Below are 26,733 nucleotides of genomic sequence, written 5' to 3'. Positions count from 1 at the left end.
TTAACGTGACTATATCATGGTAGTATAGATCTTATCAGGCTTGTGCGGCGTCGTCAGCCAAGGCAGCTACTTGTTGAGCTTTAGATTCAACGACGTTTTCACATGCCTTGAATACTTTATCATAAGTCTCGACGCCGAATATGCGTGTTATTTCATCCTTGAGTGATCCAGCGACAAAGTTTTCACACGTTTCCGAGATCTGGCCTGGGTTTAGTGCGCCGTCCCGAGTCCACTTCTATTATAGATATGGGGGTATTAGTATGTGATGTGTTGTGTGGTTTATAGTTTATACAACACAGTCAAACAACATAGCAGTACACACACCTGGGAGAATCTCTGCCTTGGCCAATCCCTTAATATGACCTTTCCCTCATCGGCCATGACCGCTACTTGGAAATAAGTAGTTCCCGGTGAAGGACTCATCATCTGCGACTCGAATATACAACCCACGAGAGGTTCCATATATGCCTTCTTCTTTTCCTTCCGCTTTGCATTGGACTCTCGTCGTCCCAGGCCTAGTTTAGGTGGCGATGCTGATGTTGGAGGACTGGGTGTATCCGGAGTTACTTTGCTCATTCTTATTTATAAAATGTTGATGATGGTTTACACTAGTTCCACGTTGATCTAGACCTGATCCGGCAATCTATAATAATGGCAAAATGATGAGTGCCAGTGTATATATGGTACAGTACGGTGTGGTGCTCACCGTTGTCGGAGGTTTCCCACGACCTCTCTTATTTCTCGTCCTTTTTGAGGGGAGAGAAGTTTCCGATGCAAAAAATACTCACCCACAAACAGTCACGCTAACTTTGTCAATTTATTTGCTCTCTAGGACGCGTCATATTGCATCAACAATGGTTGCAAACACTCACAACACGGCAGACGTCCCAAAAGCGTCCATCCCATTCTTGCCTGGAAACAGCTTTGGTGATGCTACCGTGAGTTCATACATTCTTTCAATATTATTCCCAATTATCTTGCACTGAAATCAAGGCTTGAAATTCGATAAACAATTCCTCATCTAACCACACTCTTCTACTCCATCTTTCATACAGAAAACCGACTTTCGAAAAGCCCACACTTTAGATTACAAAAACTCTTACGCTCTACAAAAGCAAGTTCGTCTCTCTATTGGCGGTGTCGCTCATCAGGCCCACATCCAACCAAGTGCTCAGGATTTGTTGCAATGGAGTGGTAAAGATCCAGCTATAACATATGGAGACAAGCAGTTCCATGCACCCAAAGTCGAGCCCCGTTTCGTCCCTGCTTATGTGGCCTTTGATAAAGTGGTGTGTATTCGTATTGATTGTTGTTGACTATTGGAAGCGTGACAGGTGTTGTTGGATGTTGTGGTCCTTTGTGCTCAACAAAGCTAGTCTTTTTTGCTCATGCGCCATCGTAGTGATTCACCACTCATACTCCTATTAGGTCCTCCGATTCGACGCGTACTTCAAACAAGCAGTCCACGAATCGCGTGAACAGTTCCACCTCCGTCGTGTACGAATCCTCTACTATCTCGAAGACGATTCCGTCGCCGTAGTCGAACCTGAATTCGAGAACTCGGGTATCTTGCAAGGAGTACTCATTAAACGCCAACGATTACCAAAGTCATCAACAGAGTACTACCGGGCTCGTGATTTCAACCTGGGAATCAATTTGCAGATTTATGGAAGAACTTATCGTGTTGTTAACTGTGACAAGTTTACTGAGGTATGTAAACAGAGGATAAATAAAGCTCTTGTTGAATGATGGACGTGCCAAAAAAAGTCATAGCTGGGGCCGTAAATGATGTTCTCACCCGCTCTCATCCCTAGCAATACATGAGAGAGACAGAAAACATCATCTTGAACGCTCCAGAAGACATGCCAACAGACCAATACATCGTATCCCGAGAACGTGTGCCCAGAAACCCATCGCACTCTGTCGAGAAACACGATCTATTAAAGAGATTCTTGGAGAATGATCGCAAAGTATTGAGATTCTACTGCGTTTGGGATGATCGTGATTCCATGTTTGGTGAATTACGTGAATTCGTGAGTCCTCGATATACTTATTTTTTTTTTTGGTTATTTGTTGGCTACCAAAACGGACGATAACGATTTGTGCATTAGGTCCTGCACTATTTCTTGGTTGATGACTGCTGTGAAGTCCGTGAGGTACAAAAGCCAAATAACGGACGTGATCCCTCGCCTATTTTGGTCCGTCGTCAACATTTGAACAAGGATGGATCTGCTAACGGTGAGTCTATGAGTGTGATACAGTGCATTCACATTCCTTCAAACTTGTAGTTTTTTTTCCTCTAAATATTCACTTTGCCCTGCTTTTAGAGAACGCTGAAGTGTACACCTGGAGAGACTTCCAAATTGGACAAAGCATTAACGTCTTGGGACGCAAATTCCTCTTGTAAGTGAAAGTGCGACATGCAAAAGAAATTTGCACTTATAAAATTGTAATGCATACTGTCTCCGCTCTTGTACTCACTCTTCTCCCTCTATAGACGAGACTGCGACGACTACACTCGCAGATTCTACCAGACCACACTCGGAGTCTCACCATCAAGTCTCGTTGCCATCCCAGTAGAAACAACCCCACAACGTGTCCTTGAACCTGAAGTGCCTCCATACAATGGATATGGAGATGTTGAAGATTCGCTCGGAAGCTGCCGATACTTGGTATTGAAGCCTCCAAAGAAAGACTTCTTGAAGGCTTTGGAGAACGAGCATAAGGTTTTGAGATTTGTTGCTCGTATGGTATGTTATGATCGATTGCAGTTTTTGTTGAGCCTGGAAGGAGAAAATGAAGAAAACGACAAGGACACAATGTACATGTTCAACCAATGTCCGTCTTGATTGATCTCACATATTCTTACGTTGATATAATAGGATTCCAAACACAAGGAAGACAAGGACCGTCGATTCGTCATCAGTTACAGATTGGCTGATGATACCATGACTATCTGTGCGTATTAACCTTCTTGCGAGTATCCTTTTTTTCTCTCCATTCTCATCTAACATCTCATCATAGACGAACCACCACAACGAAACGCCGGCATCCTCGGTGGCAAATTCATGGAACGCAAACGCGTCCTCCTCCCCGGCTCTGCCCTCTCCGATGCCGAAGGTCCCAAATACTACAAAACGGCCGACCTAAACGTTGGCGCAACGGTCGAAGTCCTCAAACACAAATTCGTCCTTCTCGACGCTGACGAATTCGTATACCAGTACATGGAAGACAAGAGACAAGATTTCCCAATGTCTGATATCAACAAGGTTATGAAGAAGGCTAGTGTTGGATTGGCTGGATGCAAGAATGTGTTGGCACAGGTTGCCAAGAGGTTGGATTCGAGTGATGGTGGTGTTGTTGATCGGAAAAAGTTTTTGGAGGCTACGAGGGATGTTTGGGGGTCGTGTTTGACTTATCATGTGAGTTTCTTTTGTCTGTATCAGGGTTTTTTGTGCATGCCTGTGTTCAGGTACTGATTCGTTTTCTGTGTGTCTTCAGGAGGCCATCACGCTATCACGGGCTTTCGAAGAAGAGGATCGTCAAGTTAGTTATGTGAAGATGCTGTCTGCATTTTAAGTGAAATCATTGCAGCCTTAGGAACTTTTGTTGTCGTGTGCAAATATTGGCCCTGTAAATCCAAAACATGAATCGCATCGCAAAACACCAAAAAAATGCAACACCATTCTCTATATCGCTTTGTCGATTCTTTCAAATATGTGTGGGGCTGTATTCAAGAAACACATTTCAAACGGGATTGCGCTCTTTTTTGTTTCCAATGCTGAAGGACCTCGCTTCTAGATGTGCAAGTGCTCGTAGACTCTCTAACAGATACCAGCTTAGAGTCTCGATTGGTGATATCACTCATCGAGCTTAAATTCAATCAAGCGCTTCACGACAGATTGAATCGAGAGGGAAAACATCTCGTTGCATGGAGAAAACAGTTTCCATTGGACTCCATCACAAAGCACGATTTACGAAGGAGATTCTTGGAGCACTATCGCAAAGGACTAGAATTCTGATGTGTTCAGAACGATGCCAGGTTCGGCGAATCACGTGAATTCGTATGTGCTTGATTCGCTCCTTGCATATGAACCTGAATTCCCGCGTATTACGGACATATTGAGGATGCTTTTGGAAGCTGTACATACTTGATTTTTAAGCCTCCAGATTCTTGGAGGCCTTGGAAATGACGATGAGGTTTTGAGCCTTGATGCTCATTGGGCAATCGTCTGTTTTTTTTGCTGTGTCGACAAGCGAGATTGAAGGGAGCAAACACTAGACATATTATCGATTCTGTATATATCTTGCAAGTCACACTATACAATTATTTGTGGTTCCTTTCCAACCTTCTTACAAAACGAGTATCAGACTGTATAAAATGGGTATATGATCATCTCTAAACCATTCCAATATCGAAACTAATTAATATACTCCATAACATCCTCATTAGCAGCCAGCTCATTCGTCAGTAACAAGCCCTGAAACCCCCTCTGAGCAGTCAATCTCGCATCCATTTCTAGATCAGCCAGTACTCTATACTCCATCATGTTGATCTTGCCCTTCTGTAACAGTACTTCTGGAATATCAGTCAACCTATTATCCCTCCTGTTCTTTATGACGAGTGTCCAAAGAGACAAGAAATCTGTTTCGTCGATTGATTTACGTTCGTATGATTCGACGATTGGTTTAATGGAAGGAAGGGATATGCGTCGTCCGCATCGGGATTGTGAGAATGTTGGGATGTAGTTTGTGTCGTAAAATGGGCGTCTGTTGAGGATGAGAGTGTTAGTCATTGTTTGAATGTACAGTGCTTGACGCATCAAGCGATTACGCACTCAAACACAGAGCAGAGACTTACGTAGCGACAGCAGTACACTTCCTGGACTCAATTGTACTCGTCACTTCTCGAGACATATAAGCAGGTACGCTCCAAGCAGAATACGCATCACTACTTGATCGTGCTGTTATTGGAGATTCGGATACATACGATGGTGGAAGGATGGATCCACTAGCTATACTCTTTGCATATGCAGGTAGTGATCCCTCTCTCCTACTACTACCCATACTATCCGTGAAGCTTGACAGCAGTTTACGGTAAAAGGTAGCAACACTCGATTTCCGACTCCTGCTGGTTTTAGAGTTGCTACTTGAAGTAAGTTTCCTTGTTGATTGTGGTGATTGCTGCTTGATTTCGTTCCAGTATGAGGAGCTGTTTGCCAGCTCATCAGACAATGTGTTGTGGTTCAAGTCGAGTAGTAGCAGTTGCTGCTGTATAGTAGCCGATTTGATATCCACGATATGCACTCCTGATGCATCGTCCTCTACACTTGATGATGTTGCTTTTACAGATTGAACATTCCTCTTTTGCAGGAATTTCTGAGCTGCACGTACAAGTGCATGTCGTTTTGGTGTGGGAGTAATTGCAGATGCCATTGTTAGGATTATATGATATGGGAGTAGTGATCTCTGTTGCTATAAACCGTTTCAAGGTAGCTTTCATTAGAAATCGAGGTTAGCTTTTTTTCACCCTTTTCGGCTCGAGTGTCTGACAGGAGCGGACGCATCTCAACCTTATGGACTTGTGCGGGTAAGGTAACCATGCAGGAGGCTATGCAAAGAGCACACTCCAAACATGCTTTTGCTATCACTTCATTGTTGAGCTAGTACCGTAAGAGCGACCGTGATCTGGTCCATCGCAAGCATGCCTTCATTTCAATGCACTTTGCATCCATCTATCACGCGTCTGTTATACGTCTTTACCCTGTTCTGGCTATACGTCAACCATCGTCAAAACGCGATAGTTTTGAACTTGAATCAACACTGCATTTTCACAACCCAACGCACGAGAACATTCTCGTATCGGTCGCTCAAAGCTATAGCCCATAAAATCAATAATCTAGGTACCCGATCGTATTCATGGTCTCGATTACCCTCCAACTTCAATTTACCCAATAATCGAAAACATGAGACATTTCGTATCTGCTTGGACTATACTACTGCTAGCCCTACACGTACAAGCCCAAATAATCGGAATCCAGAATGAACAGGACTTACATGCTTCTTCCTTCACCACAACCGATACATCAGATGTTGGCAGCTTAGCTGACCGTGGTCTCATAACAGAATCACCTACATCAACCGACATCCTCGAAAATCACGCAATCACGTCTCATGACACGGCACGCAATTTTAATCAGCTCGTATTGGGATACGTGACGCCCTGGCATTCAAAAGGATATGACATTGCCAAAAAGTTTCGTGGCAAATTCACGTATATATCGCCTGTTTGGTACTATATCAAACCAAAGAATTCGAATTCGTTTAAATCGTATAAGTTGGAAGGGGGTCATGATGTTGACGAAGGTACGTGTTTGTGTGTGATGTTCGTTTGGTGCAAACAACAAAAAAAATACCAACTCGACGATGATGTACTCAAGTTCTTTCTTCCGTCTTCTTCATACAGGCTGGATGAAGGAGGTACGAGCTCCACTACCTGATCGTCGGCGAGTCAAGATTGTGCCTAGATTTCAGATACCTGGACTCTCTCAAGAAGCATTCTTGGCTCTCGTCAGCGACGAGTCTATCATGAAGAAGATTATAAGGCTGATTGCTGATGAGTGCGAGTAAGTACGTGTGGGTGAAAGGTGTGTGGATTTCGAGGCTGCTGGGCTGCAAAAAAGCCATTTGCTGCAAACCATCAATGTTGTCAACTTATACGGTTTTAAGCACGGTTTTAACAAAGCATTGCTGCAAACCATCAATGTTGTCAACTTGCATCATATACGGAATGAAAACCGTGCTTAAAACCATGAAACCGCAAGAAAAGACACCGCTCGGTGGCAAGTATAACTCGCATTCTTCCAATTCTTTTTTTGGTCTCATTAGGAAGCACTCGTTTGACGGCATAGTCCTCGAAGTCTTTCTCCCAAACTACCTAAAACGCTTCATCCAACTCTTATCTTCAACCCTGCATACCTCTCAACGCGACCTAATCCTAGTCATATCACCTTGGAAGGACGTTACAACAACCGCCGATCCATTCAGCCCAAGGGATTTTGAGGAAATGGTGGAATATGTTGACGCATTTTCAATAATGACGTATGATTACTCTGTACAAGCCAGTATTGGAGGACCTAACGCGCCCATTGAGGAGCTGCATAAGGCTGTTGAGAGATTGGGGAAAGTATCGCCTGGGAATAGGAATAAGATATTGATGGGGATGAATTGTTATGGGTATCGATTTGCTGTTTGGCCTGAGGGGCAGCTGGAGGCTATTGTTGGTGAGTTGATAGGGTTATTACTCGGTACAATAGCGAAGGATTTTTTTGCCTACAAACGAGTATTTTACTAACACCTCACTATATTACACAGGCACAACGTATCTAGAAATCCTTTCAAAATTCAGTCCCAAGATAAAATGGGACTCTACGTATGGAGAACACTCCTTCCAATACACTCATGGCAAACAGGTGTATGAAGTATGGTATCCAACACTTCAATCTATTGACGATAGATTGACTCTTGCGAAAGAAATGCACTCTGGCATATCGCTGTGGGAGATTGGTCAGGGATTGGATTACTTTTATGATTTGCTGTGAAGGTTGGCAAGGAGCCCTTGGTTGTATAATTGCTTAATTATAATGTGTCATAAGAAGATGGCCCTGAAACAGACATTCAGATAGTAAGCTCAGTTTTTAGCAACCACGGGCGGTAAAGCTCTGAGATAGCAGTAGATGCCATAGTTCCAAGTCATATGAAATTGTGTTAGGTTGGTGCGGGGAGAGTTCTTGAACTGCTGAATTTGGAATTCCAGTAGCTGGTTGAGGTGAGTTGTTTGCGGAACTGATTTGCAGGAGATACAAACATCTTGGATGAAGCGAGTGGCATCGCCGGACACTTGAATGATGAATTCCTGTCTTTTTTGATATCCTCTGCTTAGCTTCAAAACGAGCTTTTGCATCAACATTGAAACCCGATTGGGAAGAAACCATTAGAGCTTTGCCAACCAGCTTCCAATTCTATAGTTCGCCATCATAAACCATATTGTCAGCCGATGGATATGTCTGCTACTACTCTTTCGTTAGCTTTGGTGGTGCTGGATTGTATCATAGAGCACACGCAACATTTCTCTCGTCAGGACTTGTAGTCTGCAGCTCCAGTATCGAGAGACTGGAATAAAGCAGCAATTAGGAAGCTCTGCGATTCCGTTGACGCCAGTAAGGTTCGATTTGTAAATCCCTTCAACTGGGTGCTCCAAGTGCGGGACCCCATTAAACAGGATGCCAGAACCCATTGGTTTATACGAAACTCCTCAACGTGTATACACGGCCGCCTCAGCTAGAAGGTGCTAGTCCATTATCGGGAGGAACATGTTGTCCTGCTGTAGAAGTCTTAAGGCACTCACCATCACGACAAACTAGCTCTCACCATTGGAATTCATGCCATCATCACCAGTGGCTTTGAGCTTAGATGATGCTGCTTTGGCCTTGGGTGTTGGGACAACTCGGTTGGTCCATCTAGGTGAATGGTGGAGGTTTGCCATAAATCATCCCAATATACGCAAACTGGAATTCCAATGCCCACCTCCACCGGGAATAAATGAAGCTTTGAGTAGATGGTGTCTCTCGCGTTTCATGTACAACAGTCAGAAATCAGGTGGTTTAGATTCGAGAGGATGGATGTCATTGGTCAAAGGAAGCAACGAAATCCCTTCGTAGCCTTCATATAGATGCTACGCAAACTAAAATTTCTTGTGCTGAACATGGAGCAGTCAGCAACCTAAAATGTGTAGATATGTTTGACAGTATTATGCCTACTGGATTCCTTGTCTCATTGCAAGGAGGTGGGTGGAGATGCTGAATCAGTAGACTCGGACGCGATCAAAGGTGATTAGATGAGGATGAGCATGTCATCAAGTGCTAATTAGAGTCTAATTCAAAGATTGTCAAATGTATTATCTATCTGTATTTTGCGGCATCAAACATTTTGACATCAAACATGTTTTCTGACCCAGCTTGTTAAGAACGTAGAGCTTGGAAGATCGACGGGCCTATCGTGTGCTTCTACCGCCATTAAGACTAACCAAATGGAATTCTTTTTCCAAGAATATTGACAACTCAGCACGTTGCATCAAATGTGGCTGCCTGGTAGTGGATGCTCATGAAGTGATTCTTGTCTGCGTCGTGCATTACGCTATTTTGGCTCAATTGAATGATGATCTGATAATCCTGCAGTCTGTGTGATGTGCTGCACATCGTGATTGGTTCCTGGACAACAACCAACACCAACACACCAACTAAAACAACTTTTTGAGAAGCCCAAATCCGTTGAAACTCACAAAGGCGCTTTCAGGACTATATCAAAGCACTCCTTACCAGAAGTTGTCATCCGTGAGCTCTCTGATTCTAGAAATCCATATCCTGGAGCACAACAAGAGAAGAAATGACGGACAGACTCTTTTTCGTGGTTTTGGCCGTCTTGGGAGGTCTAGTACAAGTTAAAGGATGCTCTCATCCGACGACGGACTTTTGCCCTTATCATCCAGTGGCAAATTGTGTAAGTGCATCTCCACCGTAACTTCGAAAGTGTGCACACCTATTCAAAGCAGATATTGAATTCCATCCACCACGACCTTGCAACTAAATCTTTCATTTTCATATTGTATTTAGAGTGAAATGTATACCGTTAAAGCTTCAGATACGCTGGACTCTATTGCACAACAAAAGCATTGGAACAGTTCTGCTGACTTGGGTACGAACTCACTGTCTGTTGTCAGTTTCTTTGGGTTCTCCAATTGTAGCTGACAAGATTGCTCTACCTCTTATTCAGTTACACTGAATCCCGGTTTGAACGTTAGCCTGCCCATCAACAAGGAAGCGACTCTCTGTGTCTGTGGATCAAGTGGTTGTCCGAACCCGTTAGCCAACTGTACCAGCGTTTACACAGTAAGTTTGGCTGTATTGTTGTTGATCTGATTGCTTCAAGTCGATTAAATTTCTCTGGCTTTGTGTCTGAACACCCAAACTTACATATATCTTCCTCTTTAGGTGCAACCAAGAGATACCTGTAAATCAATCGCCATTGCTCATGACGAACAAGGTTCAGATCCAGGATCTAAACTAGTGGCATTAAATAAGAAATTGTTTGGTCTGGCCTTGAATTGCGCTAACTTGAAGCCAGGCAGCCAACTCTGTGTGGATTGCTACGCCAATACTACAACAGCACCTGCACCAATGCGTACACCAGCAGCAGCACCGTCGATTATAATCCCATCACCTACAATCCCGTCGCTACAAGTAATCACTCCGCCTCTAGGAGCAAATGGTCCTCCCACTCCGTCACCTTGTCAACCATCCCCTCCGGCACCTGCATGCTGCGGTGGGCCACCTTCGCCACCACCTCTCTGCTGCGGCGATGGTGGAAAGGTTATACAAACAACACTTAGCATACAGCCAAGCTTACTACCGAACGGACTGATCCAGCCTGCCGATCCTAGGACACTCGGTGTCGGGAGTAATGCTAAACCCATAACATCGTCGAAGCCAGTAGCAACTAGTATCACCACTTCGCCACTTCCAGCAGCCACTAGCATCACATCGCCAAATCTAGTAATCCTCTCAACTATACCCAGTCCAGCAGGAAATAGTATTGCCATAGCTTCACCAGAGCCTGCGTCTGTAGTAAAACCTGATGCTCTCCCCGCTATTCATGTAGCCGGAGCAGCTGGCCAAAAAATAGGAGCGTCGTGTTTGGGTGTTGTCGTTGTTGTGGTTGCTATTTACCTTTGCCTTTGAATGGGGCTCTTTGTGGGCAAAACCTTTATTTTAATAATTTCGATTCAATATATCTGTTGGGACTTAAGGACTAGGTGTCGTCGTAGTGAAAGCTACATCTTTTGCTTATGGAATATTTTCTGTGTGGGCACACCTTTCGCCCTTGGAAGACAATATTTTCTCTGAAGTACGTAACTTTCTGGTTGTAGCTTGTTCGTCATGCTGGAAGAAAGTTGTGCAACAACCACAACTCCAGTTGCTGATTCTACCTTCCTTATAACAAACGCTACTCTGTGTGATTTCAATATACTGGAACCAATACTCGATCAAGCAGGACCTTTCGAAAAGCTCGTCTCTTCGCCCCCTTAAGATTGTCGACAAGCTGTATCCGCAAAGCTACAACTTGTAAACTCGGAAAATATGAAATCCATAAACCTGATATCCATACTGATAATGATCGTGCTCTACTGGTCACTCGTAGCAGCCCAATATGATTCTCCTCAAGAAACGACACTAGTACCACAGCAAAACATTGTAAACACCGACGACTTTGCCAAGGACAAACACCAGAAGAAACCTTCGAATAGTCCTAAAAAGAGTCCCTACCAGACTCCGACACCAATCGCAATTGGGGGTCCAGTATATGCTCCTTCCCCACCAGGCTATGAGGTGACTCCAAGTTCGGTTCCTTCACCGCCTGTTGGTGCTGGCGGTGCACCTCCAGCAACGAATGGTGCTGTGCCGATTCGTTCTCGTATCAATGCCATGTAAGATATGAAGTGTTGCTGTGATTATGAACGATATTGAGTGCCAAGTCACATCTGTTTGATAATCTAGTGCCACTGGACTTCCAAACGTGGTGCCATTCGCAAATGTTGCTGGTGACGACGGAGCATACTAAACTTTGATTTCACGTATTTATAGTGTAGATTATACTTGTCTGAGTAAAACATATTGTTCCATCCCAATCAAATCACGTCCCATAGTTTCTTGGCGCGTGTTTCTCATGAAAATGACACGTTATGAGTAATGACGATCAGCGCTAGCTCCTTTTTGGCTGCTTTTCTCGGATTGTCTTTCCCACGTGAACCCTTTTCACAAAATCCTTCAAAACAAACCCACAACAAAAGGACTCTTTGGGGATTTCTATCAGGAACTTTGCTATTTGATTTGGAGAATCATGAGCCGTCAAGAAGCAGCTCCTGGAACAAAATGGTATCCATTAAGCTTGAAGCTCATGTACATTGTTTGAAGTTGGTGCATGGACACCGTACGGTCCTACGTTGTGTCAATTCAAAGCTATGAGGCAGGCATCCATCCATGGAATGAAATTGATTTCAAGCCTCTTTTGTTATTCAACTGCATGTTTCTCTGTTTTGACATCTTGGACATCAAAAGTGAGACAATTCTAACAAACAGCCCTCTATTTACTTCTTATTCATCAAGTTTCGTTGGAAACCTATCATGGAGCACTGAATGTACAAAACTCTCATGATACTACTACCTGCATCAACGTTTGACATTCAACCAAAAATCATCTTTGACCGCTTTTTTTTCTTTAGCTGACCATCTCCGCTCTGCATTTGAACCTTATGGAAACGTCACAGACAGCTTTGTGCTCAAGGATCGTGAATCTGGTCGCAGTCGTGGATTTGGCTTTGTGACCATGTCGACTCCTGAAGAAGCAAACGCTGCAATCAGGTAGCTAGTATTTGTTACAGTTGTTTTCAAGAAAAGTTTGGATGAGAATGAATGTTCTTTTAGCGCATTGAATGAAACTGATCTCGATGGACGGTATGTGAAGTATTTGGCGTGTCCTTTTTGCACCTGTTTGTGTCCATCTCAAAGACCCATCTTTTCCTATCGTTCACTACGAGCCTGGTCGTATACCTCATCTCACTCAAATTTTCACTATAGAAACATTCGGTTCAACCTCGCTGAATCTGGTGCGTTATGCGTCAACCACCATCAAAAACGGCTCTACCAAATGACACAAAGCTTCTAACCGGCATCGTTCCTCTTACTTAGCTCCTCGCGGAGGTGGCGGAAGTAGTGGAGGCTATGGTGGTGGTGGAGGTAACGTCTCTCTACAACCTGGTGGACGTGATGCGTCCAATGTTGATTTGACATTTTCAACCATTCTCTTCTCTTGTGCAGGATACGGTGGTGGTGGAGGATACAGCAGTGGTGGTGGCGGAGGCTACAGTGGTGGTGGAGGAGGTGCGTCTTCGCACTTTTACCATCGCGGGGTACACTCGAAGTCTTGAGTCTTCCTTAACTCTGTTCTTTCGTCAAATAGGCTACCAACAACGTGGATCCTCTTACAGCACTTACTGATACTTCTCTCCTGGTCTACATTTTGTTGCGATACACACACACACATTTAACAGAAAAATCACATAAACAGTTCTGTGACAAGCTAGGTTAAAACATATGAATGAGGGATTTGATGGTGGTGTGGTGATTTCGAAAAAACTAGATAATTATTCGAGGGGGTTGTGAGTTTGGGGAAGTGTTTGTACAAAGCTTGCGTGATACCATATTGAAAATATGTACCTGATTCTTTCCTTGTATGAGCTTGTGTGCTGCGTTTTGAAAGATTTGTTCGCGAAACAACAAAGGCTTGTAGGACACTTGTCCCAATTTAAACTATATTCCGTAATGGCCAACCATATTCACAAAGTAAAATTAACAGCAATTTCCGAGAACGAGAAACCACAAAGATGAAATGACCAGCATTCTCGCATCATATTGGTGGAAGATTCGGATATGGCCTAATATGATGAGAAAGTGAATATGTGAGTCAGGTGCTTGCTCAAAAAGTTTGAGAGACTTACATGGTACCGCCACCAAGTCCGACACCATTGCCAGGAGCGCCAGATGCTTTCACACAGACCTTGTTGCCAGCAACCAGAGGTGAATTTATGTCGATTCCGGGATTTAGAGCAACTGAAGGTTGAGATTGAAGAAGTTAGGACTATGGACTACAACAAACCAACGCCGTCCACTCACCAAGACTTGCTCCATTTGTAAATCCGTTAGCCATTCTATTGAAGAAGTAGATGTTATCATATGCACTCCATATTCAAACCACGAGATTCTTACGCTATAGAGTTAAACGTTTCACCAGTAGCGACCATGTGAACTGAAGTACAGGTTGCCGACATCATAAACGGGCTGATGCAAAAAAAGAACAGGGTAGGTAGGTACAAGCTAAACATAAAATGGAATAATTCTCTTCTCGAACATTCTGTAACATACCAATCAGTAGTTCCGACATTGTTGAGGCAGCCGACACACACCGTAGTTCCTGCCTGCAATGGAGCACCACAATTCAGAGATACGTTCAATAAGCGTTGATTGAGCGAGAGGATTTTGGCTGCTGGGTCTACAAGATAATTTCAGTCAGTCAATGTCCACCTCTAATCCGACAAGACAAAACAAAACGATAAGTGCAAAGAACTGACCCGGCTATAGGTGAATATGAATCATGTCAGTGCCTCAAAAACAAAGCACGATCAATAACAACGACAAGCAACAAAAGCGACGAACGGAAGTGAATTTTATCATACCCCTTGCTCATTAAATCTCGCTCCCAAAGAAACGCAAGTATCACCTTGGTTTACAACATACGTCTTTGGGCAATCGCCTCGTGCTGGGGCTGCAGGAACACCAACAGCACCGACGGGAATACCAGAGGAAACAGGTTTAGGTTGGTTGTTATTTGCTGCCGGTCCCATAGCAAAAGCTGGGTTTACGACGCAAACGTGATTTCCAGGGAATATCACGAGGTCAAGATTTAATCCGGGATTCAGAGGTACTAGAGAAGATGGTGGATAAACTAGCACTGATAAGGAGGAACAGAGGAAGGGTTGGACTCACGTAAATCAGATCCGTTGCGAAGGCCATTCATCACTATTAAAAATAAGACAGGTGAGAACGCGATAACAAAGAGTTGAATAAATGGAGAAAAAAAGCAGCTTGTCTCGAGACCTTCCAACAAGCAAACTCACTCGCAATCTTATTCAACTCATCGCCTGCCACAATAGTATACACTTTGGTGCAGCCTTGAGATAAGTGATACGGACAGTCTGTAGCACCACCAGTATTCGTACAGTCCACACAAATAGTCACGCCCGCTTGTAAAACATTTTGATTTTGACAATTCAATGTGACGCCAAGCAGTCTCTGGTTCATGCTGACGAGCTTTTGAGCAGGGTCCGGCTAGCAAGGATAAATGGTATCAGTATCATTGTCCGTCCACACATAATTGCGATGGTACTCGTATTTTGCATACCCCTTGCTGATTGAAATTAACTCCAATATCAAAACACTTTTCACCTCCCTGCTTTACCACATATGTATGCGGACAAGCTCCTAGAGGTGGACCGGTAGGTTGCGGTCCAGGCACATAATTTGGGTTTGGTGCGTTTACAACAGGGCTTGGTCTTGTATTAGGAGTTTGTGGTGTAGGATTATTATTTGGTGATGGTGGTGGATTTTGGTTTGGTGGATTCATATTGGGAGTGCCTTGAGTACACACAGTGTTGGCAGCATATATGAATGCGTCTAGATCAAGACCAGGATTCAAAGGAAGGAGCCCTTTAGCATCAGCCATACCATTAGCCTGTGCAATGGTAGTCAGAGTTTCACCTTCTGCGACAGTGTGAATCTTGGAGCAGGTTTGAGAGAGATGATATGGACAATCACTAGCAGCAACGCCGATTCTCATACAGTCTAAACAAGATTGTTTTGATAAGCGTCTTGAATATTACTCTTACTGAAACATGATACGTACCAACACAGACAGTAGCTCCAACAGGTAACGCAGCACAATTGAAATTCATTCCCAAAATACGCTGATTTATGCTGATTAGCCTTGCAGCGGGATCCGGCCCTTGCATATTGTTATTCACAGCTAAATCATAGCAGTTATCCCCATTCTGCAACACATGTGTTCGTGCACAAGCTCCATCAGGAACTTTGCCATATTGGGGTGTATATGGTGGCGGTTTGGTTGGTGGAATGACACAGACTTGATGCTCGGGATATACATTTATCTCGACTTGGAGTCCGAGATTGAATTGTGCTATGAGAGTAATCCCAGTTGAAAATCAGTTTCTTGTTCTTTTGAAAACTTATCCAAAAGTATACATTACCGAAATCAGACTTGTTTGAAACTCCATAGATTGAGGCCAGTGTATTGAGAGTATCGCCCTTCTCACATTTATGGACTTTGGTGCAATCATTTGCAACATGGTAAGGGCAGTATGGTTTCCCTTCACAGTCCACACAGACTACGATTCCGACATTCAAGTTATTGCAATCGAGCGATGTTCCAAATAGTTCAGAGTTTAGTTGCATGAGATTTGCGGCTGGATCTGTGGCAAGAAAGAGTCAGCTACAAACATTCCAGATGACTCCAACGTTGCTTGTCCCTACCAGGGCCTTGATGGTTGAATTTCACAGCTACATCAAAGCAAGCTTCATTTGCTTGCACAATGTATACAGCTTTACAGTCCTTGTATTGCGGATAAGAAGAAAGTTGAACAGTATTGTCTACCACTGCCAGCGCGTTTGATGTTATTGAGAATGAGACAAAAGAGAGTAGGAGAGTGGCCAGATTCATGGCCTTACAATGCTATAGAGAATGGAGTAGTTAGCAATAGTTCGGCATCAGACCTCAGATGCTGGGGGACGGGGAACTCGATTGAAGCTCAAGCCTCGAGCCTGGGGTCAAGACAGGCATGGCAGGCATAGCACAACCGTTTCAGCAACAAGTGGAAAGCGGACATTGCAATAAAGGTACAATTCAACTCTCCGTGCTGTGCATACTTTGGTTTGTTTCCGTATGCTTCACTCGAGCAATTAAATTTTGGTTTTTTGAGATGGTGGTGGAGACATTGTGTGATCTCTCTTTTCAACGGTCAGCAGTTCAGACTCCAATATAGAAAGAAGTGGAAAATACAGAAATTTACAATGATTCTATGACAATAGTCTGCCTTGTCCACGTGAAATCACGTTTTGAAAATTTTATGCGCTGTCGTTTCAAACAAGCTTTTGAGGTCGAAAATCGTACCGGTCGGTCATCAATGCTGGGCTCAAATTAGAATAATGTAGAAAATGAAGCGGTTTAGAAGGTCAAGATACAAGAATCAGTAGCTCGAGGTCCGTCTTATCGCCACGAACTTAAACGCAGCACGAATGTATCACAAGACTTCCATTTGATATGTACAGTGAAAATGTTCAGTCGAAAGATTTTAATAGCTCAGTAAAAACATGATCGTACTCTGCTGCTTTCCATGAATTTTTGGTTGAGATGCTAGACTTGCAGCCGTATCGTTACTGGCTCGTTGGAACAATGTGTCTGCGTGGATCTTGCGCTTAAGTTTGGAAGCTTAAGATGGACTCAATTCTCTTGATCTTGGACTGATATTAAAGAACTTGGACTTTGTGGTAAATCACTATACGATAATCATAGTTTGCAATGTAGTCTCAGACGTCAGCAGTAAAAATAATCTATAAACAATACGCTCACCATAAAAACCAATCACTCAATCGATCAAGTTATATTCTGTTCGTCTCCTCTATGTTGTAACCTTCTTGGGCCTGCGATACAATCAGATCCGAACTGCCGCAAACCCCTGATATTCTTGTGTAAATGTATTCGAATATGCAAGACAAGTGACTAAAGATCCAGACGTTGCAAAGGAGGGAGGCACACAGAATCCTGCAAAACGTGCGCCGTAGCCATGATATGGAGTTTTCTGTAGAGGTTCGTACTGATGACAAAATTAAGTCGAGATTCGAATTGACATGACATCAAAAACAAGCTTACCACAGCTTTCATATAAAGGAGTAGGGTATCCACCACGAGAATATGGTTGCTCTACCTGTTTATACTAGTAAACAATTGGACTTAGTTGGAATTGACATGACATGATGAAGCAAGTGTCAATGGATTTTACTTTAGTATCATTTGATGGAGCACGGTAGCCGCGAGAGGTAGATTTTTCTACCTGTTCGTACTGATAAAAGAAAATAAGCTTTTGATTTGAATTGACATCAAAAGCAGTTTACTTGAGGTTCATAGGGTGGATATGAAAGAGCACGGTAGCCACGAGAAGAATATTGTTCGGCTTGTTCATACTGTTAAAACCATTAACGCTGCACTCGAAATAACATGACGTGAAAGCAAACGAGTGTGTCAAGAATACCTTTGGTTGACGTCCTTCCTTGTAATCTGCAATTTGACGCTGGTTGTAGGGCTCTTCACGTTCTCCAAACTTCCCATATCGAACATTGCTGTCAACACAGATCTTTTGTCTGGGGTAATGATTTGGTTGACGTCGAATCCAATGTTGAGTTTTGCTAGATTTGAAGAGCCGGAAATGTCAGCCATTTGAAGAAAGATGTGTGGCTTCAAACGTGAAATATACCACGTTCATCCTTGCTTGAAAGTTTACTGATAGAGGTGATAGTGTTTCATGAACGGTCAAACAGTCATAGACGTATCGATATGGGCCTATATTGAAAGTCTCTAGTCTGAAATAAACTTTAGAATCCATTTGAACTCGCAGTATGGATGATATTTATCTCCATTACAATCAATACATACCAAGTTGACTACGTCAAAGAAATTGATGCAAAAGTACATTCGATAGAGCAGAATAGACTTCCATGTGGAATCTCCAACCTGCAAATTCTTGCAATCCAAGTCCTTGTCCAAGAAATTGCGATGCAAAAGTAGGAGATTCTTGACTGGATCCAATCCTTGAAAGTTTGCTTTCATCTATGGAGCAGATGCAAGGTGAGATTTCCAGGATTGATGAGTCATTCGATACTTTACACATACAGCAATATCAAAGCAGTTATCATTTGGCTTGAGGACGTATATTCCTTTGCAATAACTACCATCTGCCGTCAAAAAAGTTCCAATACAATGCCGACAAGAAAGAGGGACCAAATCATAAGCGTGAAGCTTTGCGATGTCTAATAAGATTAACATAAGATTAAAGTCGATTTTTCGCTTCTGGTGGAAATCTCTGTTGAGTGTAAATTCGGTATGCGTCGTTTTCGCCCTTGAAATCCAAACCACAACTTATTGGTTAAACAAACACAGCAGTATTTCAAAATAAATACCTTTGCTGTCATCGTCGAAGGACTCCTTTTTCTGCCTTGCTCGGAAAGTTGGTTGAAATTTGGGTTGGACGATTAGACACTTCCAATTGGACACTGATACTCTAACGAAGTCCGAAGTCATGTCAAGCTCATGGATGAACCGTGAGATCTACGCGACTTTGACGTTTTCTCTGCGCAACAGAATCTCCTCGAGGTCGTACGATTATCGATTAGATGTCTATTGTTCAAGTCTAGAAATGTCAAAGTTTAAAATTACGATAATAGAGCTATAGATATTAGTATGAGAAGATCGTCTATAATCTTAATTTCACCACTCGTATGCTTGCATTTCAGACCCTCCTATTCCTTCTTTTTCTCTTTTCACAACAGCGTGGTGCTGGAGCTCCAGTAGCACTTAATATAGCAGTTTGAGGGTTTGATGCAGCTACTGGTGACGGATCTGCAGATGCTACAGGTGATGGCGCAGGTAATGGATCTGCAGATACCACAGGTGATGGAGTCGGGCTTGGTACTGTTGGGGAATATAATATTGGTGGTACTGGGGAAGCTGATGCGGCTGGTGAATTAGATGGTGACGGTAAGGTTGTTGTTGTTCCCGTTAGGTAGCAATCTACACAAAGTTGGGTGCCTGCTTTGAGATTGGCACAGTCCAGCGCGACCTGGAATAACTGCTGATTTAACGAAACTAGCTTGTCGCCGGGGTTTACACCTTGTTCATCATGTGCTATAGCAATACTATCGCAAGTATCGTTTGCTTTGACCTAGAACGAGAGAATTTCTAAGCACAATGGTATACTATCGCGTTGAAGCAGCTTTGATGCGTTTGCAAAGCAAGTTCTATAGATTTAATTGAGCTTACCGTGTAAATGTTACTGCAGTTGGCTAACGGGTTTGGGCAACCGTTTGCTCCACAAACACAGAGCGTGTTGTTTGCAAAGATGGCTTCGTCAATATGCAGACCAGTATTGAGAGGAACTAACGAGAAGAGCAAATCAATACTGGTTCTGTCGTGGCGTGTAAATAAATGCAAATCTTACCCAAATCAGCGGCGTTTTGGAGATGGTAGTTCTGAGCGATACTCGTCAGCGTATCTCCAGCCTGCACGGTATAGTTCTGACTCTAAAAGTACCAAGGAAATAGCTGAATGTTAGAGATCGGTCGCGCAAATGGTGTGTGTACAGCACAACAGAAAGGTGTGCATATATCATTTCTTCATAGTACGAGTAAGAGAGTCATCAAAACGCAATCTAAGCCACTTACACAATGGGGTATCGGCACGAAAGGGCAATCATTGCAGCCAGAAGCCACATTTGACAATGTGACCAAAACACAAAGAGTCCAAACCCATTTGGTATTCGTTGAAGCCATTGTCGTTTTGTTTGAGAGGCAGAGGCTACAGTTCTTGGGGAGAAAAGTGAATAGATTAAAGGACGGACTAACCTATTTTTTTGGTATTTGTGATGTACGAAAAAGTAGTTCAGGTTGTGCTGAGAGTTGTACACACACCTTCATGTCAAGTGCGCACAGCAAGGTGTGCAGTATTTGAATTCGGCGGCGTAATTTAGTCTAGTCTCATCAATCTCGATACAGCACAATCGAATGCTGCGTCAGTTTCCAGGAATTTCAAAAGGAAGCACTGGATACTTTGGAGCGTTTAGTCCAGATTTCGTCTAGACAAGCAACGAAACGAAAAACGAAATCTTGTAGTTGTGCGAAGGGCTCACAAAGAATTCACGCAGCCTGAAGGGTGACCTTCTGAGTGACTTGACCAAGACGAACCATAGATGCATTTGAGAAACTACAACAAGCTTGTTTATGTACACCATATAGGGAGTGTTTTAGGGCATATATGGAGTATTTTCGGAGACATTGAATGTCTGGCTGCAATCCAGAGAGGCGATCTCTCAGAACTAGAAAGGGCTATCGACATGGTGTCAAAATGTTCATTCTGTCTTGAGTAATAATTGTCGACTGAGATCACTTGACAATTCTCATGAGAAGAAACTAGTCGAATGAATACCCATTACGGAAGACAGCGGCTGAGGCAATCAATGTTCCGTCTAACAAGAGATTGAACAGTCAAGACAAGCCCCATATTCGTCTTACTTCAATTTGTATACACTATACATAGACTGTTTATGAAATAAACATGCATGGCCTTGGAAGCAAAAATTGCCAAAATCGTTTGTGACCAAAACTCTCCCCACATATAACTGTCTGTTTAAAACGTCTTTACCGCCTAATAGACACCCCCAGAGCTCCATCAACTCTCTAATCACTACTAACATTAACTGCTCCAACTACTCTTCACGATGAAGAGGGCTTCGATTCACATTCCACCACATTTGGTTCAACTCCTTATACTCCACATATGGACTCTTCCCAAACTCAGGCTCCTCCGGAGTAAAATCCCACGGCTTCTCCATTATATAATGTATATTCTTCACGTCATCCATATTCCACACGTTAGCATGGAAGATACTCATCGTCTTGAGTGCATTATAGATATAGGGGAGTTCAACCCAGTCCGGAAAATACTCGTTAAGCCAGTCCTGTTCAGGGAACTGATATTTCGTTAAATCGGTCGTGGTTGATAAGAAGTCGTTCATGACTCTGAATGTTTCCATGGAAGGCCGAAGGAGCAAGATTCCAGCGTTAAGTGCGCGAGGCGCAGAGGACGGTAATGGCTGACTACGACCCTTCCATGTGTGGGCACAGTTTTCTTTAATCCAATGAGCAGGGTATCTCGGGTTGCTCATTCTAGCGCCGATTGGTTAGGAAGGTTGAGACTTTGACGATAGTAGACCACTTACACGTTACATATACAAGCTGAGGTAGAAGCCAGCTCCCGACCTTCGGTTAATAGATCAAAGACCTCGTCCATATTTTTGATTACTAGCATATCTGCATCTAGCAAGCATACCTACCAAAAGTGGAGTGTCAACAACATGTCAAACCATACTTGCGGAGTATGTGTCTTGCAAGCCTTCTTCCCAACGTTGGAAGGAATAACAACCAGAATCAACATCTGGAATACGGTTACATCAAATCCATCCAGCTCGATCCATCCTTTGCAGCACATTACCTTCTCGTACTCAATCAACTTCCACACTTCAAATTTCGTAAAGACGTCAGCAAACCGCTCAAAGACAAAGTTGGTAACGGCCTTGGCAGATGGAAGCAGCTTATGGATCTTCTTTACAGACACATTCGGTAGTTGTTCAATCGATGCAATCGACTTGTCAGACACCTCGTCAGTGCATAAAACGATTAGCGGATATCGGCTGCCATGACTATATAGGCACTTGGCGAGTACTTCTACCCCCACTGCATAGGACTCGGTTGTCAGCAGTGTAGCGTAACAGTTGGGTTTCATTGCGTTGCTAGGCCTTCTCTGATGTGTATTTGCAAAACTGAGGTAGAGTAATCATGAAACTGGATCACTTTGCCTGAAATTTCCAATTGGACGATGATGTCGTGCTATTTAAAAAATCAACAATCCTGATTCTTTCGTGAATCGCTTCCTTGCTCTTGTGACGAAGAACACCAACTGCGGCAATTGAGGTTTGAGCAGCCTTCAAAGGATAGTGTGATGGAGTGCGTGAAATGATACAAGTTGTGCTTTCTCCTTTCGGATTCTTTTGAAAGTCGCGGTGTATTGCTCGAACTGGAACTTTGTGACTGCTGCAATGCTACATACCTAAAAGCGACATAGTCTGCAGGCAAAATAGCTCGGTGTTTGACTATGTACTATACATATGCTTATAAACTATTCCGTTTATAGGAAGGCATCGAGATAACAACAACTACTGTCTTGCGACGAAGTCTCCCCCACTGTACTACATCATCCATCAGATCTTACACTTTTTACAACCCAAAAGACTATTGTTTACGTTGAAGCGGACCTTGATTAACATCCCACCACATTTGGTTCAACTCCTTATACTCCACATACGGACTCGTCCCAAACTCTGGATCGTCAGGACTGTAATCCCAAGGCTTCTCCAGTATATAATGTATGTTCTTCACCTCATCCATATCCCATACATTGGAGTGAAACACACTCATGGTCTTGAGCGCATTATATATGTAAGGCATTTCGACCCAATCTGGAAAGTACTCGTTCAACCAGTCCTGGTCACCAAACTGATATTTCGTTAAGTCGGTTGCTGTGGATAAAAACTCGCTCATGACTTTGAATGTTTCCATAGAGGGTCGAAGAAGTAGGATTCCTGCATTCAGTGATCTTGGCGAGCTGGCCGGGACTGGTTGATTACGACCTTTCCAGGTATGGGCACAGTTTGCAGGAGTCCAGAATGATGGATATCGTGGGTTCTTCATTCTTTTCGAGAGTTTTTAGGTATTGTTGTTAGCCCCCGTTGTCGGTCACCAAAAGGTCCTTCACAACTTACACGTTGCATATGCAAGCAGATGTAGATGCTAGCTTACGACCCTCAGGCAGCAGATCAAACACCTCGTCCATGTTTTTGATTATAAGCATATCTGCGTCTAGTTGGCATACCTGGAGTGAGAAGAATGTGTAAAGCAGGTGAGTGGAGGTCCTGTGTCCAAAACTTCCCAGACGGCGAGAGAATACATAACCGAGTTGCTTCGAAACAAACATATTAAAGTTCGAATCTCCGTTTCCATCTGCAGTAGCAACATACCTTCTGGTACTCAATCAACTTCCACACTTCAAATTTCGTGAAAACATCAGAGAAACGTTCATATACAAAGTTGGTGGCTGCATTTTCCGATGGTAGCATCTTTTGGATCCTTTTTATGATCACATTCGGTAACTGTTCAAGCGACTGAGTGGCCTTGTCGGAAAGGTTGTTGGTACACATTACAACTAGATTGTATCTGGAGCCATGGTTGTATAGGCATTTGGCCAAGACATTAACTCCTACAGCGTAGGAATCTGTGGTCAATAGGGTAGCGTAGCAGTATTGCTTCTTGGTCATGTTTGCTGAGTTGTGATGCGATTTTGAAGAAAGTTCGAAAGAGTGGAAATGAAAGCAAGTCAACAATGGTTACTGCCAAAAACTCCTGCAGGATTCAAATGCTTCCCATTTGAGCAAAATCAAGATATTGGATTGTTTTGGCAACAGTTCCCTCCTCTATACAACAAAAATCTGGAACTGCGGCACTCTTGTTCTAAAAATTGGTGCAATAGGAAGGAGTGCCACAGTAGCATAACACCGTTTTTCATCAATCGCGTCGAATTCGCCTGAATGGACTTCTATTACTATAAAAGTGAAAGCTCATAATCTAAAGCTTCACAAACACCTTACGGCCCTTGGCAGCTGCGGCAATGACTTCCGGTCTCAACAGCTTCTTGTCAATCTTGCCATTAGCATTACGAATGATGCTTTCCTGACGCAAATCAATGAATACGGGAACCTTGAATCCCGCTACCTTGGTCTTCATGTGTGCTTGAATATCTGCCTCTGTCACTTTACCCCAATATTGAGGTTTTACTAAATGGGCACGGTGAATTATCATGAACCACACGACGACACAAGTCATAGAAACAAGTTAGACTCACTTTGCACAGAAGCTGCAACCTCTTCTCCAAGAACTTCATGTGGCAATCCAACACAAGCCGCATCCATTATTGCTTCGTGTGTGTATAAGGCATTCTCTACTTCAACGCAATACACGTTTTCACCACCTCTGATCAACTAATTTGATCCATAAATAGAGTCAGTAATCATTTCTGGAATGAATAACACTATTCAATGAACTTCACCATATCCTTCGCTCGATCCTTGATATACACAAAGCCCTCCTCATCTATCGTAGCCAAATCCCCAGTCTTTAGCCAACCATTTTCAAAGGTTTTGGCTGTAGCTTCAGGCATATTCCAGTATCCTTTGACGATATTGGGACCCTAGTGTATGGGTTTAGTTCACGTTTGCTTTAACTTCATTGAGAGACACAGCAGGCCAGCATGCTACCTTGATAAACAACTCTCCAATTTCATTCACGGGACAGTCTTTTCCATCTTCACCCACAATACGAACGTCATTCACCAAAGTAGGATATCCAATAGAGGATGGCTTTCTGATATAGTCTTCACCAGAATTGCCAATTGTAAGAGCACTCGATTCAGTCAATCCATAGCCGTTAGCTGCAGTGGCAAGAGGGAAGTCCTTCGAGATCTTTTGAGCTAGCGTCACAGCAGCTGGTGCTCCTCCGTACTGATTTGGGAAAGAGACATGTTAACTTCTCAGTCAAGCCGACGAAGATTCACACGTGCTTACCCCGAATCCGACAATACTCGATAAATCAAAGTCTTTTCGTTGCGGATGCTCTAAAATCTGCCACGCAATGAACGGGACGCCACCAACACCCGTGATTTTTTCCTTTTGAATCAATTTCAAAGCTTCTAAGGCCTCGAATTTATACATCATGACGATCTTATTGCCTGCGAAGGTTGATGATTGTAACGACGAGATGCATCCTGTGGCATGAAACAAGGGAATGGCGAGCAATGTGGCCATTTTCGGTGCACTTGGGTTTGGAGCTGGTGGTAGTTCTCCGCGCCTCAAGAAGGAGCGAACTTGGCCTGCTGCGCCAGCAAATAAGGAAGTTGTGAAATTCCGATTAGTGCCGAGAGCTCCTTCTGCAGTGTGAGGGAATGGCTGAGTTCAAAACACACATTTCGAGAGATGAAAAGGAAGATTGCGTACTTGGTCGACCTATTTAATAAAGATGAAATTCAAGTTAACAAAAAGTTCGTATTAACAACGCAGAACAAATGCAGCCCAAAACCTGTGGTTCCTGACGTGTAAAAGATAGTAGCCTCATCTTCCGCATCAATCTTGACATCAGGCACATCATTAGCTCCGTTCGAAGCACTCAAAGCATCTTCATACGATATTAGATTAGCAGGACACTGCAGACGAGCACCAGCAGGTACACGACATACAATCACATGCCGTAACTCCTTGAGAGCTGCTAAATGCGGTTGCAACCGTTCCAGCCGTTCTGCGTCACAGACCAGTACTTTAGCACCGCAGTCCCGAATACAGTACTCAAGTTCCGCTCCCGTCAACCACGCATTAATGGGAACAACGATGCAACCAATAGAGGCGGCGGCCCAGAAGCAAACAATCCACTCGGGAAGATTACGAGCAGCGATTGCCACTCGATCTCCTTTACGAGCTCCCTTTATGTTGTAGAGAGTGTTTGCTATGGCGATAACTCGCTTGTTTTGTTCATTAAATGTATATCTTTCGTTCTCGTAGACGACGGATATGTGTTCGCCGTGTGCCTATAGAAGAAGTGGTTTAGCAGTTGGTTGGTCGAAAAACTGATCTTGATCGAAAGTTACCCTTGATGCTTGCCAAACAGCTCGAAGAGTCTGGATCGGATTTTTAAATACTCTTATTTTGACTCCGCGAATGTCTTTCTAAGTAGAAAGTAAGGATGTGTGTAAGTGCACAACTGAAGAACTGCTGATGTGATCAGATTGAAACCAACACATCGGCAGGAGAAGTAGATAAGGAGACGAGTGACCCGGCATGTCAGCGCCATTCAGATCAGATTTCTATTCCCGTCTCATACTGTTGAAACAGCCGTTTCGGCCTATGGGAGTGATCGGTCCCACGAGATATCAAAAACTTACTTCTTCTAAAGCAAAGACGGGATTCTTTGCGATTATCGCATGGCATTGATCCATAGTAAGGCCTTTCGGTATGGCTGGTTGAGTTGCAGTAGCCATTGTTGCTGCTCGATTTGATCTAAGTTTGAAAAGGAAGTTGGGTTTGTGTGGTGAAAAGATGCGGATTTGTAAAAGATGGTCGTGTCG

The 26,733-nt window shown here is 43.4% G+C and overlaps 9 protein-coding genes across 9 annotated transcripts; 3 read left to right on the top strand and 6 right to left on the bottom strand.

The window, feature by feature from the left end:
* Positions 1–34: 34 nt before the first annotated feature.
* Positions 35–576, bottom strand: SmJEL517_g04502 (uncharacterized protein; the record flags this gene model as incomplete). Its single annotated transcript, XM_031170430.1, has 2 exons — positions 35–235; positions 325–576. The coding sequence occupies 2 exons, from the start codon at positions 574–576 to the stop codon at positions 35–37; spliced, it is 453 nt and encodes a 150-aa protein (XP_031023552.1).
* Positions 577–854: 278 nt separating this feature from the next.
* SmJEL517_g04501 (uncharacterized protein) lies at positions 855–3,579 on the top strand (the record flags this gene model as incomplete). Its single annotated transcript, XM_031170429.1, has 10 exons — positions 855–938; positions 1,056–1,289; positions 1,429–1,710; positions 1,815–2,033; positions 2,112–2,238; positions 2,328–2,403; positions 2,498–2,750; positions 2,883–2,958; positions 3,025–3,422; positions 3,502–3,579. 10 exons carry the CDS (start codon positions 855–857, stop codon positions 3,577–3,579), a joined length of 1,827 nt encoding a protein of 608 aa, XP_031023555.1.
* A 2,387-nt stretch (positions 3,580–5,966) lies between these two features.
* Positions 5,967–7,601, top strand: SmJEL517_g04500 (uncharacterized protein; the record flags this gene model as incomplete). The annotated part of the gene is made up of 4 exons (XM_031170428.1): positions 5,967–6,366; positions 6,467–6,626; positions 6,889–7,283; positions 7,375–7,601. 4 exons carry the CDS (start codon positions 5,967–5,969, stop codon positions 7,599–7,601), a joined length of 1,182 nt encoding a protein of 393 aa, XP_031023554.1.
* A 3,594-nt stretch (positions 7,602–11,195) lies between these two features.
* SmJEL517_g04499 (uncharacterized protein) lies at positions 11,196–13,112 on the top strand (the record flags this gene model as incomplete). The annotated part of the gene is made up of 7 exons (XM_031170427.1): positions 11,196–11,542; positions 11,613–11,656; positions 12,338–12,476; positions 12,540–12,569; positions 12,693–12,721; positions 12,804–12,995; positions 13,075–13,112. 7 exons carry the CDS (start codon positions 11,196–11,198, stop codon positions 13,110–13,112), a joined length of 819 nt encoding a protein of 272 aa, XP_031023571.1.
* A 409-nt stretch (positions 13,113–13,521) lies between these two features.
* On the bottom strand, positions 13,522–16,404 carry SmJEL517_g04498 (uncharacterized protein; the record flags this gene model as incomplete). Its single annotated transcript, XM_031170426.1, has 12 exons — positions 13,522–13,549; positions 13,613–13,724; positions 13,788–13,822; positions 13,881–13,952; positions 14,037–14,163; positions 14,392–14,595; positions 14,658–14,690; positions 14,789–14,999; positions 15,073–15,512; positions 15,574–15,864; positions 15,935–16,156; positions 16,218–16,404. The coding sequence occupies 12 exons, from the start codon at positions 16,402–16,404 to the stop codon at positions 13,522–13,524; spliced, it is 1,962 nt and encodes a 653-aa protein (XP_031023570.1).
* A 2,842-nt stretch (positions 16,405–19,246) lies between these two features.
* SmJEL517_g04497 (uncharacterized protein) lies at positions 19,247–20,285 on the bottom strand (the record flags this gene model as incomplete). The annotated part of the gene is made up of 4 exons (XM_031170425.1): positions 19,247–19,678; positions 19,777–19,892; positions 19,955–20,036; positions 20,178–20,285. 4 exons carry the CDS (start codon positions 20,283–20,285, stop codon positions 19,247–19,249), a joined length of 738 nt encoding a protein of 245 aa, XP_031023575.1.
* Positions 20,286–21,217: 932 nt separating this feature from the next.
* On the bottom strand, positions 21,218–22,293 carry SmJEL517_g04496 (uncharacterized protein; the record flags this gene model as incomplete). Its single annotated transcript, XM_031170424.1, has 4 exons — positions 21,218–21,677; positions 21,731–21,840; positions 21,880–21,945; positions 22,003–22,293. The coding sequence occupies 4 exons, from the start codon at positions 22,291–22,293 to the stop codon at positions 21,218–21,220; spliced, it is 927 nt and encodes a 308-aa protein (XP_031023574.1).
* Positions 22,294–22,799: 506 nt separating this feature from the next.
* Positions 22,800–23,881, bottom strand: SmJEL517_g04495 (uncharacterized protein; the record flags this gene model as incomplete). Its single annotated transcript, XM_031170423.1, has 3 exons — positions 22,800–23,259; positions 23,330–23,439; positions 23,585–23,881. 3 exons carry the CDS (start codon positions 23,879–23,881, stop codon positions 22,800–22,802), a joined length of 867 nt encoding a protein of 288 aa, XP_031023573.1.
* Positions 23,882–24,188: 307 nt separating this feature from the next.
* SmJEL517_g04494 (uncharacterized protein) lies at positions 24,189–26,665 on the bottom strand (the record flags this gene model as incomplete). Its single annotated transcript, XM_031170422.1, has 9 exons — positions 26,551–26,665; positions 26,257–26,334; positions 25,695–26,196; positions 25,613–25,621; positions 25,184–25,545; positions 24,878–25,120; positions 24,670–24,810; positions 24,466–24,601; positions 24,189–24,397 (listed from the first exon to the last, which is right to left on the bottom strand). The coding sequence occupies exons 1-9, from the start codon at positions 26,644–26,646 to the stop codon at positions 24,189–24,191; spliced, it is 1,776 nt and encodes a 591-aa protein (XP_031023572.1). The 5' UTR covers positions 26,647–26,665.
* Between the last annotated feature and the right edge of the window lie 68 nt (positions 26,666–26,733).

This window comes from Synchytrium microbalum (assembly GCF_006535985.1).
Source record: "Synchytrium microbalum strain JEL517 chromosome Unknown SmJEL517_scf0031, whole genome shotgun sequence".
NCBI lineage: Eukaryota > Fungi > Chytridiomycota > Chytridiomycetes > Synchytriales > Synchytriaceae > Synchytrium > Synchytrium microbalum.
This window is presented reverse-complemented; position numbering and strand designations above follow the sequence as displayed.